At 44.2% G+C, this 14,678-nt stretch overlaps 1 protein-coding gene across 1 annotated transcript; it reads left to right on the forward strand.

Moving 5' to 3' along the window:
* Positions 1 to 3,884: 3,884 nt before the first annotated feature.
* On the forward strand, positions 3,885 to 14,083 carry LOC135422032 (uncharacterized). Its single transcript, XM_064670977.1, has 11 exons — positions 3,885 to 4,250; positions 6,351 to 6,485; positions 7,693 to 7,817; positions 8,088 to 8,156; positions 8,337 to 8,450; positions 9,148 to 9,263; positions 9,557 to 9,612; positions 11,052 to 11,104; positions 11,857 to 11,984; positions 12,551 to 12,707; positions 13,585 to 14,083. Exons 1-11 carry the CDS (start codon positions 4,038 to 4,040, stop codon positions 13,634 to 13,636), a joined length of 1,218 nt encoding a protein of 405 aa, XP_064527047.1. The 5' UTR covers positions 3,885 to 4,037; the 3' UTR covers positions 13,637 to 14,083.
* Positions 14,084 to 14,678: the final 595 nt, after the last annotated feature.

A 14,678-nucleotide genomic window follows, 5' to 3' on the forward strand; every position in this document is an offset into this window, starting at 1 on the left:
ATCTATAGGCACAAAATCATAAGAGCTGATCTTTCTCTAAAACTTCCTTTTCCCTCTATGTTTTCCTTAATGTAACTAATATGTCATTTATCAAGGAATAAAAGTGAATATTATATTATATTACATTACATTGCATTATATTGCATTATATTACATTATATTACATTATATTATATTAAAGTGGCCGAAATACTACAATTACCCAGGAGTTACAAAAAAAGTTAGGTACTGTGCTGTCTTTTTTTTTTAGCAGTATCAGCAACACTGTTGAGGTTCTGGAGTGTGTCCAGGGAAGGGAACGGAGCTGGGGAAGGGTCTGGAGCACCAGGAGCAGCTGAGGGAGCTGGGGGGGCTCAGCCTGGAGAAAAGGATGCTCAGAGGGGACCTTCTCACTCTGTGCAATTCCCTGACAGGAGGGTGGAGCCAGGTGGGGATTGGTCTTTTCTCCTAAGTAACAAGTGATAGGACAAGAAGAAACAGCCTCCAGTTGCACCAGGGCACGTTTAGGTTGAATATTGGGAAAATTTCTTCACTGAAAGGGTTGCTGAGCCCTGGCACAGGCTGCCCTGGGGCAGTTGTGGAGGGATTTAAAAGCCGTGTGGATGTGGCACTGGGGGACGTGGTGGCCTTGGCAGTGCTGGGAGAACGGCTGGACTTGATGATCTCAGAGGGCTTTTCCAACCTAAACAATTCTGTGACTCCATGGCAGGACTGTGCCTGTTGTCAGCAGTTCCCACACCTGCTCCATCAGTGAGAGCTGCTAATTCAGCGGAAGTTTTGCAATCCATTTCGGTGGAACCGATGTTTTAAGAACTCCTCAGTGTAAGTTCTGCCTGCGGCCACTGTGTGGTGCAGCGCTTGTTTCTGCAGCCCCAGGGCAGCCTAAAGAGTGTTTGTCATGCTCACCGTGTGACACTGGCAAACAGTACCTCCAGGTGCCAATGCAGGGAGATATGGTGTATAGACAAGGTGGTTATTTGGCATTTTTTTAAAGAAACATCAATATAATGACATATAACTTAGATACAAACTGAAACAAGGAAATTCTCTCCCAGACCTGAGCTTTCCTGAAGTACAGGCACAACTGGGGCTCACGCTACAGATGTGAGTCCAGCTGTTATTTCTGGATGTCCTGGATGAAAATGCAGGCCATGATGCATTTTTTTTTCCCTCTTGGCTCTAATTTCTGCTCAAACACTTCTTGAGAGCCGTGACAGCTTTGCACAGCAAGTACAGTCAGTGCTCACTGCACTGCAAAGACCTTGAGAAGCAGTTTGGACCTAGGAGCTAATCTGATTTTGCAGGCCCTTGATTTCTGAGGGTGACAAGGGTTTTTTTCTCCTGGAATATAATCCTAACATACCCATTTCCTGTGCCAGGCTGCTGGATTTAAAAGAGGCAGTGCCGTTTAAAGTGTTCACTGTGCAATGAGAAGTTTGATGGTCAATATTGCAGATGCTCAGGAGCAAGGCAGCAAATTTATGCTGACCAGAAATTCTTACATTAAGTTTGCTTTTTCTTTGTGTTTTAGTACTGTGCATCAGTCACAGGTTCCTCATTTCCTCCTAATCTCAAAACCAAACCAGTTGAGTATTTTCCTCCTCATGCTTTTGCTAAGCTGAGCAGCAGCTCTTAGACTTGTTCTAAGACACACAGCATTGGTATTGCCATGCTAAAAACACTCCCAGACATGTCAGGACTTTGGTTCTTCTTCAAGTCTTGGTGGTTTGGAACCCATTCCCACCACAAACAGTATTGCCAAGATAAATTGTTTGCCAGAGATAACTCCAGGTCCTCAAACAAATTACCTAAGAAATGTTGAAACATAACTGCTGCACAAAACAAATTGTTTTCGTGCTTCCTGTCCTCTTAGGAAGGAAGGGAGCTTATCTCTGTTCCAGATTCCATAGAGACACACACAATGCCTTCACGTGAGTTGGATAGACTCTGGGAGTTTTGGAATGCTTCACATATCAGAGGAACATATGAAATATTCACGCCCCATTTATCCTCCCCTCAGAAATGCAAATACTGAAGTTCAAACGATTTGTGTGAGGACTCCCAACAGTTTGGCAAAAGGCAGCAAAGCTGCTCGGGGGCCGCACTGGGAAAAAAAGGATGAGTTTAGAGGAATCTGTCATTTGTTGTAGCCCTATCCATCTCAGGCGGACTGTAGATGCTGAGGGTTTAATTATGTGCATGTTTGTAAAGTCCCAAAGGTTTATCATTTGTGTAGATATTTCCCCATTGAATCCTGCTTTGTGTCAATAATGTGTTTAAATTCTAACTAATTCTAGCTAAAAAGAAAAGCTGTTTTTCATAATCCATTCCCTTTGCAGCCTTTCTCTGGACTGAACCACATCTGCAGGGCTGCAGGTGCAGGGTGATAACATTGTGACACATCTCCTATTTTTAGACCATTTTCAATCCCTCCACAACACAGTCTGAAGTAAGAAAATAACCTTATTATCTCTCTGGCTCTCTGCCTACCCTATGTGGTTAACTTTAAGATGTACCCTTTTGATATTAACTGAAGCAATGGTGATTTACAGAAATTAATTTCTGAATATCATTGTCTGAATCTCTTGTTCCTTCTGCCCTTCTCCTTTTGAATTGCTGGGGTCCATGGGCAGCAATAAAGAAATATAGAACAGTTGTGCTTGGTCTCAGAAAAGGGGAACTGTGTAAAACTGAGGAAACCTTTTAAGAAGGTAAAAGGAACTCCTAAGATGCTAAAAGCTTTTGGAGAAACGATGTAAACATGATCACCAAGGCAGCCCAAGTGCACATCAGTATCAGGAAAGACTAGATAAAGGGCAAAAAGGAGCAGCAGAGCTCAGAAAGTTGTTAAAAACAAGTTACATTCAGAGAAGAAAATCGAAAGAACCATAAGCACTGATCCATTAAACACAAACCACAGCAGAGGTTGTTATAAAACCAAACTGGGGACAATTGAAACAAGGCATAAAAATGTACAATAAATGCTTTTTCAAGTAACAGGGAGTCTGCTGAGAAGTCTGTAGAGCTAACAGGGAGTCAAAACACTCAGGAAACAAAGAAAGTGTGGGTTCTGAGAGCGCCAGCTTTCTCTACAGTGAGATCAGCTGCACTTCAAATTCTCCTGAGAGGCTGGGTTTGTTTTAGTATAGGGAAATGAGACTAAATGCTTGGTAGATGCAAAAGGAGTGCAAACAACTCTTGTGCAGTCAGCCAAAATATAGCTCCTAGAAATGATACCTACAAGAGTCACTGAAGGGATGCCTGCTGTGGGTAGGGGGGTTTTTTGGTGCCTTAGATGAAATGGGCTGCTGGGCTCTTTCCCTGCCTGTTGGAAGGAGCCATCAGTGGGAGCAAGAGTGAAGAACCCACTTACACTGGGAGCCCAATAAAACAAGATCAGAAATCACAGAATCAGAGTAGTTTGAGCTGGAAGGGTCCTTTTAAAGGTCACCTAGTCCAACTCCCCCCTGCCACAGGCATCTTCAACTCGAGCAGGTTGCTCAGAGCCACATCCAAGCCAGCCGTGAATGTTTGCAGGGATTGGGCATCACCACCTCTGTCTGGGCAGCCAGTGCCAGTGTTTTACCACCCTCTGCGTAAAAAACTTATTTCATCTATCTAATCTTAAACTGACTCTCCTTCAGCGACACACATCAAAGAGCTGGGAACACCCACAGCCTTCATCCTCGGGGAAGAGATCCCAAAACCTGCACCCGAGCACTTATCCCGGAGAGTTTCCTAGGAACTCGGCCGCGTCTCTGCCTGAACTTCCCTTGGAGTGCGTAGTAAATAAATAAATAAAAGGAGCAAATGCAACTTCCCGGGATGAGCTCAGCGGTCGGGACAAGCCCCTCGCGGAAATGAGCCATCCCGGGACACGGCGTTGAGCGGCCGCGGTTGAGGCGGGGTTTGGGGGCGGCCGGAGCCGGGGTCGGAGCCGGAGCCATCAGCGCTGCTCGTCCCGCACCGTTCCTCATCCCGCCCCGCTGCTCATCCCGCGCCGCTCCCGGTGCCGCCGCTCCCGGTGCCTCCCGGCGATGCCGGCGCTGCCGGCGCTCCTGGCGCTCGTGGCCGCGGCGCTGCTGGCGCTGCTCGGGGCCCGGCGAGCGGCCGCCCCCGGCGCCTGGTCCCCGCTGAAGCGCTGGGCCCTGGGCTGCCTCTTGCTCTGCCACGGCGCCTGGAGGCAGCGGGCGGCCGCAGGAGGCACCGCCGAGCCGCGCCGGCCGCGCCCGCTCCGCCCCGACCCCCACGTGAGTGTCCTGGCACCCCCCGATGCTGAGACCCCCTTCCCCGGGAGCTCCTTCTGCGGCGCTCCATTCCCACTCCCTGGCACCTCTGCCTCTCCCATTCCTAGCATCCTTATGTCCTTGCAGCCCTGGCATCCCCCTGCTGCCCTGGCACCCCATCCCCAGCATCCCCATGTTCCCCACGTCTTGGAACCTCCATTCTCTGGAACGCAAGTTCCCCCAGAACACCCTTTTGCCTTGGACCCATACTTCCCTAGACCCAGGCTACCTCCACCTGCACCCCTCTGCATCCCCTGCATCCCACCCCTGACACCTCTCATCCCTCAGGTACCCCCATTCCCGGCATCCTTCATAACCCAACCCAACCCAACCCCAGAAGCTTCGGGACCCGCATCCTTTCCCCCCCAGTCAACACATCCAAGGGAGGGTGGGAGATGTCACCTTAACTGACCCTTGCAGGGAGAGGGATCACCTCTAGTCAGTCCAGTTGGTGTCCATGGGAAAAAGCAGATGCACTATGGGACACAGAAGCATTTTAATTTAGTACATTCAGTGAATTGAATCTAATTTTGCAGGTGCACTTGTCTGCTTAATAAATAAAAAGCCCTTTATCTACAACCTGTACCTTGCCTGGGTCCATGGAGCTCCCTGCCAAAATACTCCCAGTGCCTAAAAGGGAGATTTGTGTGGGCTTTGCTGTGTTATTTGGTGAGAGGGGGAAGCAGAAAGGCTCATGAGAAAGGATTGCCCTCGCTTTTCTTTGCCTCATCAAGATTCAGCTTGCAAATGCCAGCTGAGATTTGGGATCCTGAGTAATTTCTGTGAAAAATCAACTCCTGGCTAACATTTCCTGGAGTGCATTGAGGCTTCTGCTTGGCCTTTAAGAAAAAGGAAACTGTTTTCTTCAGCTTTTCCTTTCTGCTAATTAAACTGCTGCTTGGAGCATTTGAAATGTTTTACCAGTCTCTCAGATTTGATAGGGCAGGAGTGATACCATCTTCCAAATCAGACTGACATCCAGGGTGGTTTGAGATAGAGCCAAGGGGTCTGTGCTTTCCTCTCTGCTCTTCCAAGCAGGAACACTGGAGTAATACTTCCAAGAGGGGCCTAAAAACAGATGTGGAAAATGCTTCCAGGAATGGTGTCTCTGAATTTTTTACACTACAGGCTTTTTCTGTGTGTATTTCCAGACTCTGTGCCCTCCAAATCCCCCCTTACCTCTATGCATAATAATCTGATTTTAGTGTTTTTAGGGATTTTACAAGGGCTACTTTTTTAGGAGGAGAACTTAATCCACACCCCAAAATGCATACAGAAATTTAAATTTCCACATTCCAGCTTTAAGAACTTTACTTTGAGCGACTTCTCTACAAATATGTGAAAACACACATCAGAGTTTGAACTTGCGGACTTCTGTTCCAGGAATTTTAAAATTTGCCCTACACCAGCCCACAACCTCTAATTATGTTGAAGTCCAACATTTCCTAGTTACTTTCCTACATTTCTTTCTAATCCTTTTTCCTTTTTACTTCTGTTTCCCCTATATGTAAGTTGTCCCACACACAATTTGGAGCTAGAAGGGGAAATGGCATCTTCGTGGCTGAATTTCATCCTGACAAACACCCTTTGTGAGGACACATTTTATAAGGATTTTGGTCAAAGGAGCTTCTTGTTACAAAATAATCATCTTAATTCAGGATAATATTTCACCTCGTCCATGGCTATCATGCAATAATTATGTCCCCTCTCTAAAACTGCTTCTCATCTGCTTGCTCTCTTCATTCTATGTTTGCTTTGATGAGGAGATGGGCAAAAAAGAAAGGAAAAATGCTTTTGTGGCAATGAATGATGTGAATACTGCACACCAGATTGTCTGAATGTTGTGGATCTGAGTCAATTTTGAGCTGTCCTGTCTTATGACTGAGGTTGCACTGCTGTTTGCAAAACTCTGTCTGTTTGCTGGGGTTTCTCCTATGAAATATAAAAGCGAAAGTAAAATTTGATTCTTAAGAAGTCTATGGAAAAAAAAAAAAAGAATTACTGGCCTTTTCCCCTCCCTTTCCCGCCTCCAGCAGGAACTGAAATCCATTTCCCTTTCCCCAGGCTCTGGATTCCGTGTACTTCACTGGTTTTGCAGAGACCAACAAGACCTTTGTGATCGCTCGTCTTGCCAAACGTCCTGCGGGGATGTGTGAGATGTGGCTCTTCCTGAGGGTGGAGGGAATTGGGCAGTTTGAAGTAAGTGGTGGCTGTGGGGTGACATCCAGGAGCAGTGCTTAACTCCTGTCTCAAACCCCTGGTAGGACCCCGAGCAAAAATTAATGTTCTCTGTGTCTTCACCCCCTTAACATCCCACCAGTAAGACACCGGTGATGTGTCTAAAGGCAGTGGTAGAACTGGCCAGAGTTATGATTATATCTCATTTTTTTTCCCAGTAGGATCTGACACTCATTCCCTTTTTCCCATAATGTGCAAAACCCGGCATATTTTCTTTAAAAATAGCTTGGTAATTCTCCCAGGAAGAATTAGAGCCTCCAGTCTTTCCCATAAGGCACAGCACGTGGTTAATTAATTACATTGTAGGGCCATGGTTGATTTTTTTCCCTTTTTTAGTGAGTGAATGCTATAAAAACCATTGTGAAATTGCCTCTTTGAAAGAGAAGAGAATGTTTTTAGGGAATTAGATGTACATCTGCTTCATTCTTGCTGAAAACTGTATTAGTCCTATATCTTACCTGTGGCTTTGTTTTTTTTGTTAATAGTGACTACACAGTGAAGAAGAGAAGGTCTGACATAAATCCCTTTGCACTCAACTACCTCTATTCACAAATTTGTTTTGCTAAGTAGCCAAGACCAGAAAAGGCAGGAGAAATCCCATTTGCAGAATATAGAAAAATAAAAGAGAATGTTGATGTACATTATTTTGGTTTTTTAGTGATATTTAGTATAACAAGATACTTTGTGGCCTTGTTCCTCAGAACTGCCAGACAAGTTCTGGACCTTCTTAGATCCTTCTCTGCAGCAAGAGGCATAAACTGTCTTTTAGAGAGGTGGCAACTTTAGGGAACAAGGCATATTTTTCAAAGAGCAGATGTAGAGTTTGGGGAGCTTTCATGCACTAAATCACTTCAGAATTTCATCAAATTGAGACTAAAAATAAATTTAGCCCCAAAGCTCTGCGTGACTTGGCTGTAATCCTGACAGTGTAAGGAGCTGAGCTCATGCAGTGACCTCCCTTCACACAACTTGTATTATCTGAAACAACAGTGTGTTATATCTCAGGTGTTTTAGGTGCAATTTTCCCTCTTTAATAACCTGATTACCAGAGAGCAATAGATCTGAAAGGCCAGTTCAACCACAGAGGACCCTCAGAGCAGGAATTCTCCCACATTACAGCCTCACAACTGAATTAAGCATGTTTGCCTGAAATGTTTCCTCTTTTTAGCACCCACAACATCCCAACATGATGGTGCCTGATGAGTCTGAAGAGATCTGGAGTGGAGGAGGGCTCACTATTGAATACTTGGAGCCCCAAATGTGCTGGAAAATAAGCTTTGATGGATTGCTCAGGTATTGCAGCACTCTCTAGTTCCATTTATCTACACTTGAGACCAAGGCTTTTTCGGCACTGTCTGGAATTATATTTAACCAACTCGAACCAAAAGCCACTTGGTAACTAACACACATTGATTTTTAAGGAATGAAAATATATCTGGTAATACTATATATTACCATTCTACCTTAGCACACAGTAGTATATTCCATCCATTTCCAAACATATAAGAAACATTTTGTTGTTTGTTCAGGAGTGATATAAAATTATGGTGCTTTTCCTTACAGGAAAGGACCCTACAGACAGCAGTGGAGTGAAGAGGAAGGTGATCTTGTACCAGTTAAATTCTCTTTGCAGTAAGTGTTTCACCTTTGCTTTGGGATGTACAATGGGTTCATGGTTCTTTTAAAATGGCAGAAATCAGCATTTTCCAATAAAATATTAAGATTGCCACTGTCAGAGTAGCAAGTGCACAACTTGGCATGGTTTGAGCTGAAAGCTAATAATGTCTTTTACTTTTTCCCCTCTTTTCCTAGTTGGGAGAACTTCACAGAAGTTTTTAACTTTAATGTTGACAGTCACCCCAGCACATTTGCACGAGCTTTTGCCCAGGAACCCTGGACCATCCAGTTCTTCCAGAGGGTCAAAAAGTGAGAGGCAACATTGATGTCTTCTGGGGTTAATAGTAATTTTTCTACAGATCTCCTCAGTTTTTATCATGTGTCATATTTGATTTTAGAAGGTGGGTTTCATTTGAAGTGCTCTAATCAAGGACATGGCTCCTGTCAGGTGTCTCCTGGTTTCAGCACCACACCAGACCTGGCAGGTTCTAAGGAGGGTCCTGCACAGAGACAGGGTCTTCCTAATAAGTGGATGAACATACCTGTCCAAACAGTTTTGGTCTATAAAACCTTAACCTTTAGAAATATTTCTTATTGTGTCTTTTTTTCATTGATTTAGGCAGCTTCCAAAGTCAATGATCCAGGTATAATTAAGCAAAGGATCGAATATAATCATATGAAAGAAGAGCAGAATTGGGTGTTTTAATTACTATACAAGCTTTGGAAAACTGAAAAAATGAGAAGAAAATATGAGTGTGTTGTCTAAATAGAAGAGAAAATCTGTATAGCAGTAGTGTGTGGTCTTTGGTGATACCTGCTGATTTCTAAGCAGCAAATGTTTGGCAGCCCAGCAGTTTTTATAGTCTATTAAATCTGGCATAGCCATGGTCCAGATGCTCTGAAATCTCCTTCATTGTGGGATATAAATCCATCAGATTAATACTCAGGCTTCTTGAGGAGACTTGATGATGTTGCCCATGCTGGTTCTCTCTTTTCTTTTTTCCAGACAAAAGGAACAACATTTCCGACACGAGCAGTGGGGCCAGTCTGTGGGAGAAATTGAAATAGAAAATCGTGAGAAAATTGAACTTTCCCTCAAAGGGGTTCGGAGCCACTCTTATGGTAACAGCACCAGAAAGAATTCCCACTCTTGGGAATGCCTTCACTATAGCTGGTACTGCCAGGGCACTGGGACTAAAGATTGCCTTTAAAAATAACCAGTTCCATGGCTGGGTGTGAAGTTAAGACATTTCAGAGGAAATACCATTAACTATTTTGGGGACATGCATATGCTTACAAGCTTATCAATCACTGGCTATTTCTTTATCCAAAGTTAATGACAAGTCAAGTACTGTTAGTTCACATTTTCCAGCAATGGTGAACTTTAGATTGGGTGATTTTGTTCTTTTTTGCAGGTATCAGGAACTGGGCTGAGATTTACCGTTATGTCATGATTTTGGCACACTTTGAAGTAAGTATTAACATATTAACAATGTGCTACTTGACCAGGAAATTGTTTCTGAGCTTGTCAGCTATATTTAATATCCAGAAATAAGGTGTTGGGAGCATCCACAGTGTGCAATCAGAAGTGCTCACCAGTGCCATCATCAGCACATACCAGTGTTGGGAGCAGCTCTCAAAAGCAGAGCTGTGTGTGTAAAAGCTGAGATTTTACAACACTGTTGAACCAAGAGTTGTTTTGGTGACTTGTAGCTGTTTGGTTTGGGGTTTTTTAAAGAAAAATTAAATGGGCAGCTTTACAGGAGAGATTCTCAGCTGCTGCAAGTACCCAGCACTCAGTGGAGTCACTGCAGTGCTGATTCACACTAATTGGGAGCCTGAGGTGTTTGAAGCACCCTAAGCCTTCGTGACAGCACTCAGGAAATATTTTGGCCTGTGCTGAGCTCTAATTCTCTCTTTGCCCTTGTGGCTGGAGGAGAGTCAGGGCTGCTGGGACAGCACAGCCCCGGGGAACTGCTGAGGGCTGGCCCTGCAAGCTGCCAGCCAACCCCACCAGATGCTCCTGAAAAGGCATTTCCTCTGCCAGCTCAGGCATAAAGAATTCTAAACTCTCATTATAGGCAGCTTTACAGGAGTTAAGACTGAATTCAGAATAAAAGTTCTTTTCCCAGATATGTGCTGGCTGACACAAAAGCACAGCTTGGAAAATCCCACCTATGTGCAGATCCAGCAGCTGCTGTGATTTAACATGTGCCTGTGTACCTTTTAATAAACCTGTGCTATGGCACCACAATGTGTATAATCAGGTAGCAACCTCTCCCTTTTTGTCATAGCTATTCAGGACTCAAATAACTGTGGCTGTTCTACTCCTAATTAAAAGCCATCTGACTTTGCTAAGAAGTTTACTGCTGTTTGAAGTTTGTAGTCCTCATACCCCAAGTGTCTGTGCATTTATAGCATCACAGAGTAGGCTTAAATTTGCCTCAGAGCAGCCCAAGTGGAGCATGAAGGGATCCAGACTGAAAGGCAGAGAAGAAATTAATAAGAACACGAGATTCTAGCTCCTTCTTATTTAACATTTTTCCTGTATGCTGGTCTTGGGCACAGAATATATGTTAGAAGAGGTGTCTGGTCAAACAGGGGCCCATCAGTTTTGTACATCTTTGCAGGTGTTGTTTCCCCCCCTCTTATGTCCACTTGCTGTGGACTTCATGTTGTCCTTAATGTCCTCAATTTATCCTTAATGTTTTTGATTTATGTTCTTGTACTCTCATTTGCAGCCAGACATTTATGGAAGATGTACTGAGAGGAAGAGGATTTAAAGTATGAAGTCATAGCACATTGCATAACCTGAGTTATATCCAATGTCTTCTTGGTCAAACCAGTGAATAACCCACAGAAATGAGTCTGCAGAAATTTGACTGCTTCTCCTTTTTTTCTCTCTTGCAGGATGGGACTGCAGCACATTTAACAGTTATTAACATTCCAGCTACCACAACTAAGTAAGTAGCCAAGGAAGTTTATGTCTTAATGGTGATCAAAGCTGCTCTGCAGGACATCTATAGGCACATCCTTGCTTTGAACCTGTATAGCCCAATTTCCATCCATATCCTCTTCCTTCCTACTCCCTTCACCCAGTTTTTCATTTGCAGTTAGTCACAAGGACAGCTTTTACCTTCCTTTGCTTCCTTTCCACTCAATTACTGTTGGGCTGATGCAGCTGCCTGTGTGAGTGTCAAGATAATTTAGAGGCACCAACTGAGCACTTTCCAGGTGTTTAAGAAGGTGTGTCCAACTGTAGTGGGGCATTCCATAGGGAGCCCCACCTTGCTGACTGGTGCTCTGTGCATCCAGAAGATTAAAGACCAGTGTTCATTGCCCTTGGGACCAAGATTGCTCCAAACCCCATCCAACCTGGCCTTGGACACTTCCAGGGTTGGGGCAGCCACAGCTTCTCTGGGCAACCTGTGCCAGGGCCTCACCACACTCCCAGGGCAGAATTTCTTCCCAATATCCCATCTAACCCTGCCCTCTGGCAGTGGGAAGCCATTCCCTCTTGTCCTGTCCCTCCAGGCCCTTGTCCACAGTCCCTCTCCAGCTCTCTTGGAGCCCCTTTAGGCACTGGAAGGGTCTCCAAGGTCTCCCTGGAGCCTTCTGTTCTCCAGGCTGAAAAATCCCAATTCTCTCAGCCTTTGTGCTGGTGCATTTGAGTTTTGGTTGAACTTTAAATCTGCTCCACTTCTCTCCCCCTCAGCCTCACTGTAGGTTATGTGTTTTTCCCTGATGGGAGGAAGGCTGGCATTGAGTGGTCCAACGCCTCTCTGGCTGAGATAGCTGAGGATGGTGTTATCAAGGATGAATATGGAGTCAGTTTTACTGCTGGTAAGATAAATGTGGTCCAGCTTTTTGGGGTGAAGTTAACTTAGTGGAGGAAAGTGAAATTCCGTGTGATCCTGGGGATGAATTTGAGAGCTGAATGCATCATCTTGCACCTTAAAAAATTTACTTAGAATCATAAACCCATGGAATGGTTTGGATTGGAAGGGACCTTAAAGATCATCCACTTTCAACCTCCTGCCATGGGCATTCCTGTGCTAAAGTTAAGTTATATCTGTGGTGTGTCATGGGTAGAACTGTGTGCCCACTGCAGGATCAGGATTCCAGGCATCTGAACCAGAGGGAGAGTTACAGATTCTTTGTGCTGACTGTTACTTGTGCTAGTCCACATCAGTTATGTGATTTTCAATTTTGGATGTCAACACATATGTTATGAGGTGGATTCAGCTGGAAATATGGTTGATCAAAGGTTTTACTTAATTTACAAAGCGGCAGAAGAACAATTACTCTTTAAGAAAAAACAGTACACAAAAATAATAGACATTGGGATTTTTTGAGATAAAATACCGCTGAAGGTTGAAGACATTCTTCCCTTTTTGCTCTTATCCAAGGTGGCAAGGACTTTGCTGTTTCTGCAGTGCTGGATAAGCAGACCTGCCCCATGGTGTTCAATGGCCTGGTGGGAAGTGGCGTTTTCCACGAGTGCATTGCAGATTTCCAACTGGATGGGTCAACACAAGGCTGGGGCTTGGTTGAATTTTATTACAGGTAAAATAATGACAAGCAAGAAGAGGCAAAGAACTCCCATTCTCCTATATTGACCTATGTGGCTCCATATTTGAAGCATAAATGCACAGATTTTTTATCTGATATAACAAAATATCATTCCTTTAGTGCTTAATATGTTTATTAAGTTGATAAACACTCCATATTTTATAGAAGGAATGATTGTGCAAGCACTGTGTACTTGAAACCAAACCATGGGCACTTGTTCAGTTGTTTGTTATAAAGGTTTGTGTAGGATCTTATATAGGTGTCCATACAGGTTTATGAGTTGGATGATCCATTTTGGACACTGCCTTATTCTGTCCCATGATTGTCACAGTCTTTTCCTGGAGTCTTTTTCCCTATGGAGTCTTTTCTCTCATGAAAAAAAAAAAGGCAAATTTTGTTGTTTACATTTATTTTGCTTTTTAAAATAAACACGAATCCTTGGCTGTCAGAGGAAAGGCCATAGATGGCTTTCAGGAGATTGAGAGCTCAGCTGCTTCTGAAAACCAGAAGCACGTAAAGCACGTAAAACAGGCCACTGAACTGCCAAACACCCCCTGGTTGAGCTAGAATGTGAAGTTGCTGCCAGGTACCTGCTCCTCTCCCTTTGCTCACTGTCCAAACGTGCACAGGGGGAGGAAATGACCCAGCACAGAAAGTCTCTGATAAAACCCTAACAGGGCACGTTCTGCAAGCCCAGACAGTCCTGGATGTTTCTGAATCCGCCCCAGGAAGGCTTAATTTGGCAATGCTGACAAAGTTCCCGTCTCATATCTGCTCCCAAATCAAAACCATGTTAGAAATGAAAGGGTAGGTGTCTGGTTCTTCCTCTTTGCCACGAGACGCCAACTCAGCGTTGCTGCTCTTCTTACAGGGACGAGGCCGCCCAGCTGGTTCCGAATTTGCAGCTTGGTCCCAAAACTTAAGGACCTCACCCTGCCGCTGATGCCTCTCCCTCATGATCATCTACAAGCTTGTCCCAGCAATGTTAGCAAGCAGCAGCTTTCCAAAAAAGTATTATTCTCTGCAAAACGCACTGTTTGGAGTGTGGAACTCGTCACCGGATGCTGTGGCCGTCGGGGGTATAAAAGGATTTGGAGAGAAATGAGATATATTTTTATTAGTGCAGCTCTTAGTGGTTGCTAACCATGGTGGTCTGGAGGCAGTTTAAAGGAGAGCTCTGAGCAGCTGATTGCAGGAGGAGTGCTCTGGGAGGGATCACCCCACGCTCTGTCCCTCAGTGTTGTTCCTAAACTGCAGCTGCTCCCCACCATAAAGCCCAGGACCCCGGGCTATGGGGATCTCTGACCCAACTTAGCACCTCTTCTGTTCTTTCAGGTTTGTTTTTGAAATAAAAGCTGTATCTTTCCAAATTCTCTTGTTGTTGCAGTCATTAAAACATGGGGAAAAGCTACTGCAGGAAACTCCGTTGATTTGATAGTCTTGTATAAGAGATGAAGTGGAAGAAGCAGGAGAAAGCACATCTAAATGAGGTGTCCTCTAGGAATAGCATTAATGGTCAATGAAATAAGTGGTACAGACACGTTTTCCTCTTGTCTGAAGGGAAGCCAGGGTCTGGGAGTCCAATTTAGAAAGTGATCTGAATTTCTCATCATTCATTGTAGATGCCCTAATAATCCCAGCACCCACGTTAGTCACTGAGAGCTGCTGGCCCAAGGTAGCCTGCAGTGTATTCCCTACCCAGATGCATCTTACCATTAAGTACTGAAAACTAAACATACTTAAAACATGTCAAAAAAATAGTTAGGTGGAAGATCGTGAGAGGAGATATTAAGGAAAGATGCCTTATAATGCCATTTAAGTTATAATGCCACTCCATTTAAGAAAATGGTGAAATCTGGGTGCATATATATATATATATATATATATATATACATATATATATATATATAATCTCTGTTTAGGTTGACACTGGAGGAGATTTTATTAGAAGTAAAAGAACACTTT

This window comes from Pseudopipra pipra, chromosome 14 (genome assembly GCF_036250125.1).
Source record: "Pseudopipra pipra isolate bDixPip1 chromosome 14, bDixPip1.hap1, whole genome shotgun sequence".
NCBI classification, from domain to species: Eukaryota; Metazoa; Chordata; class Aves; order Passeriformes; family Pipridae; genus Pseudopipra; species Pseudopipra pipra.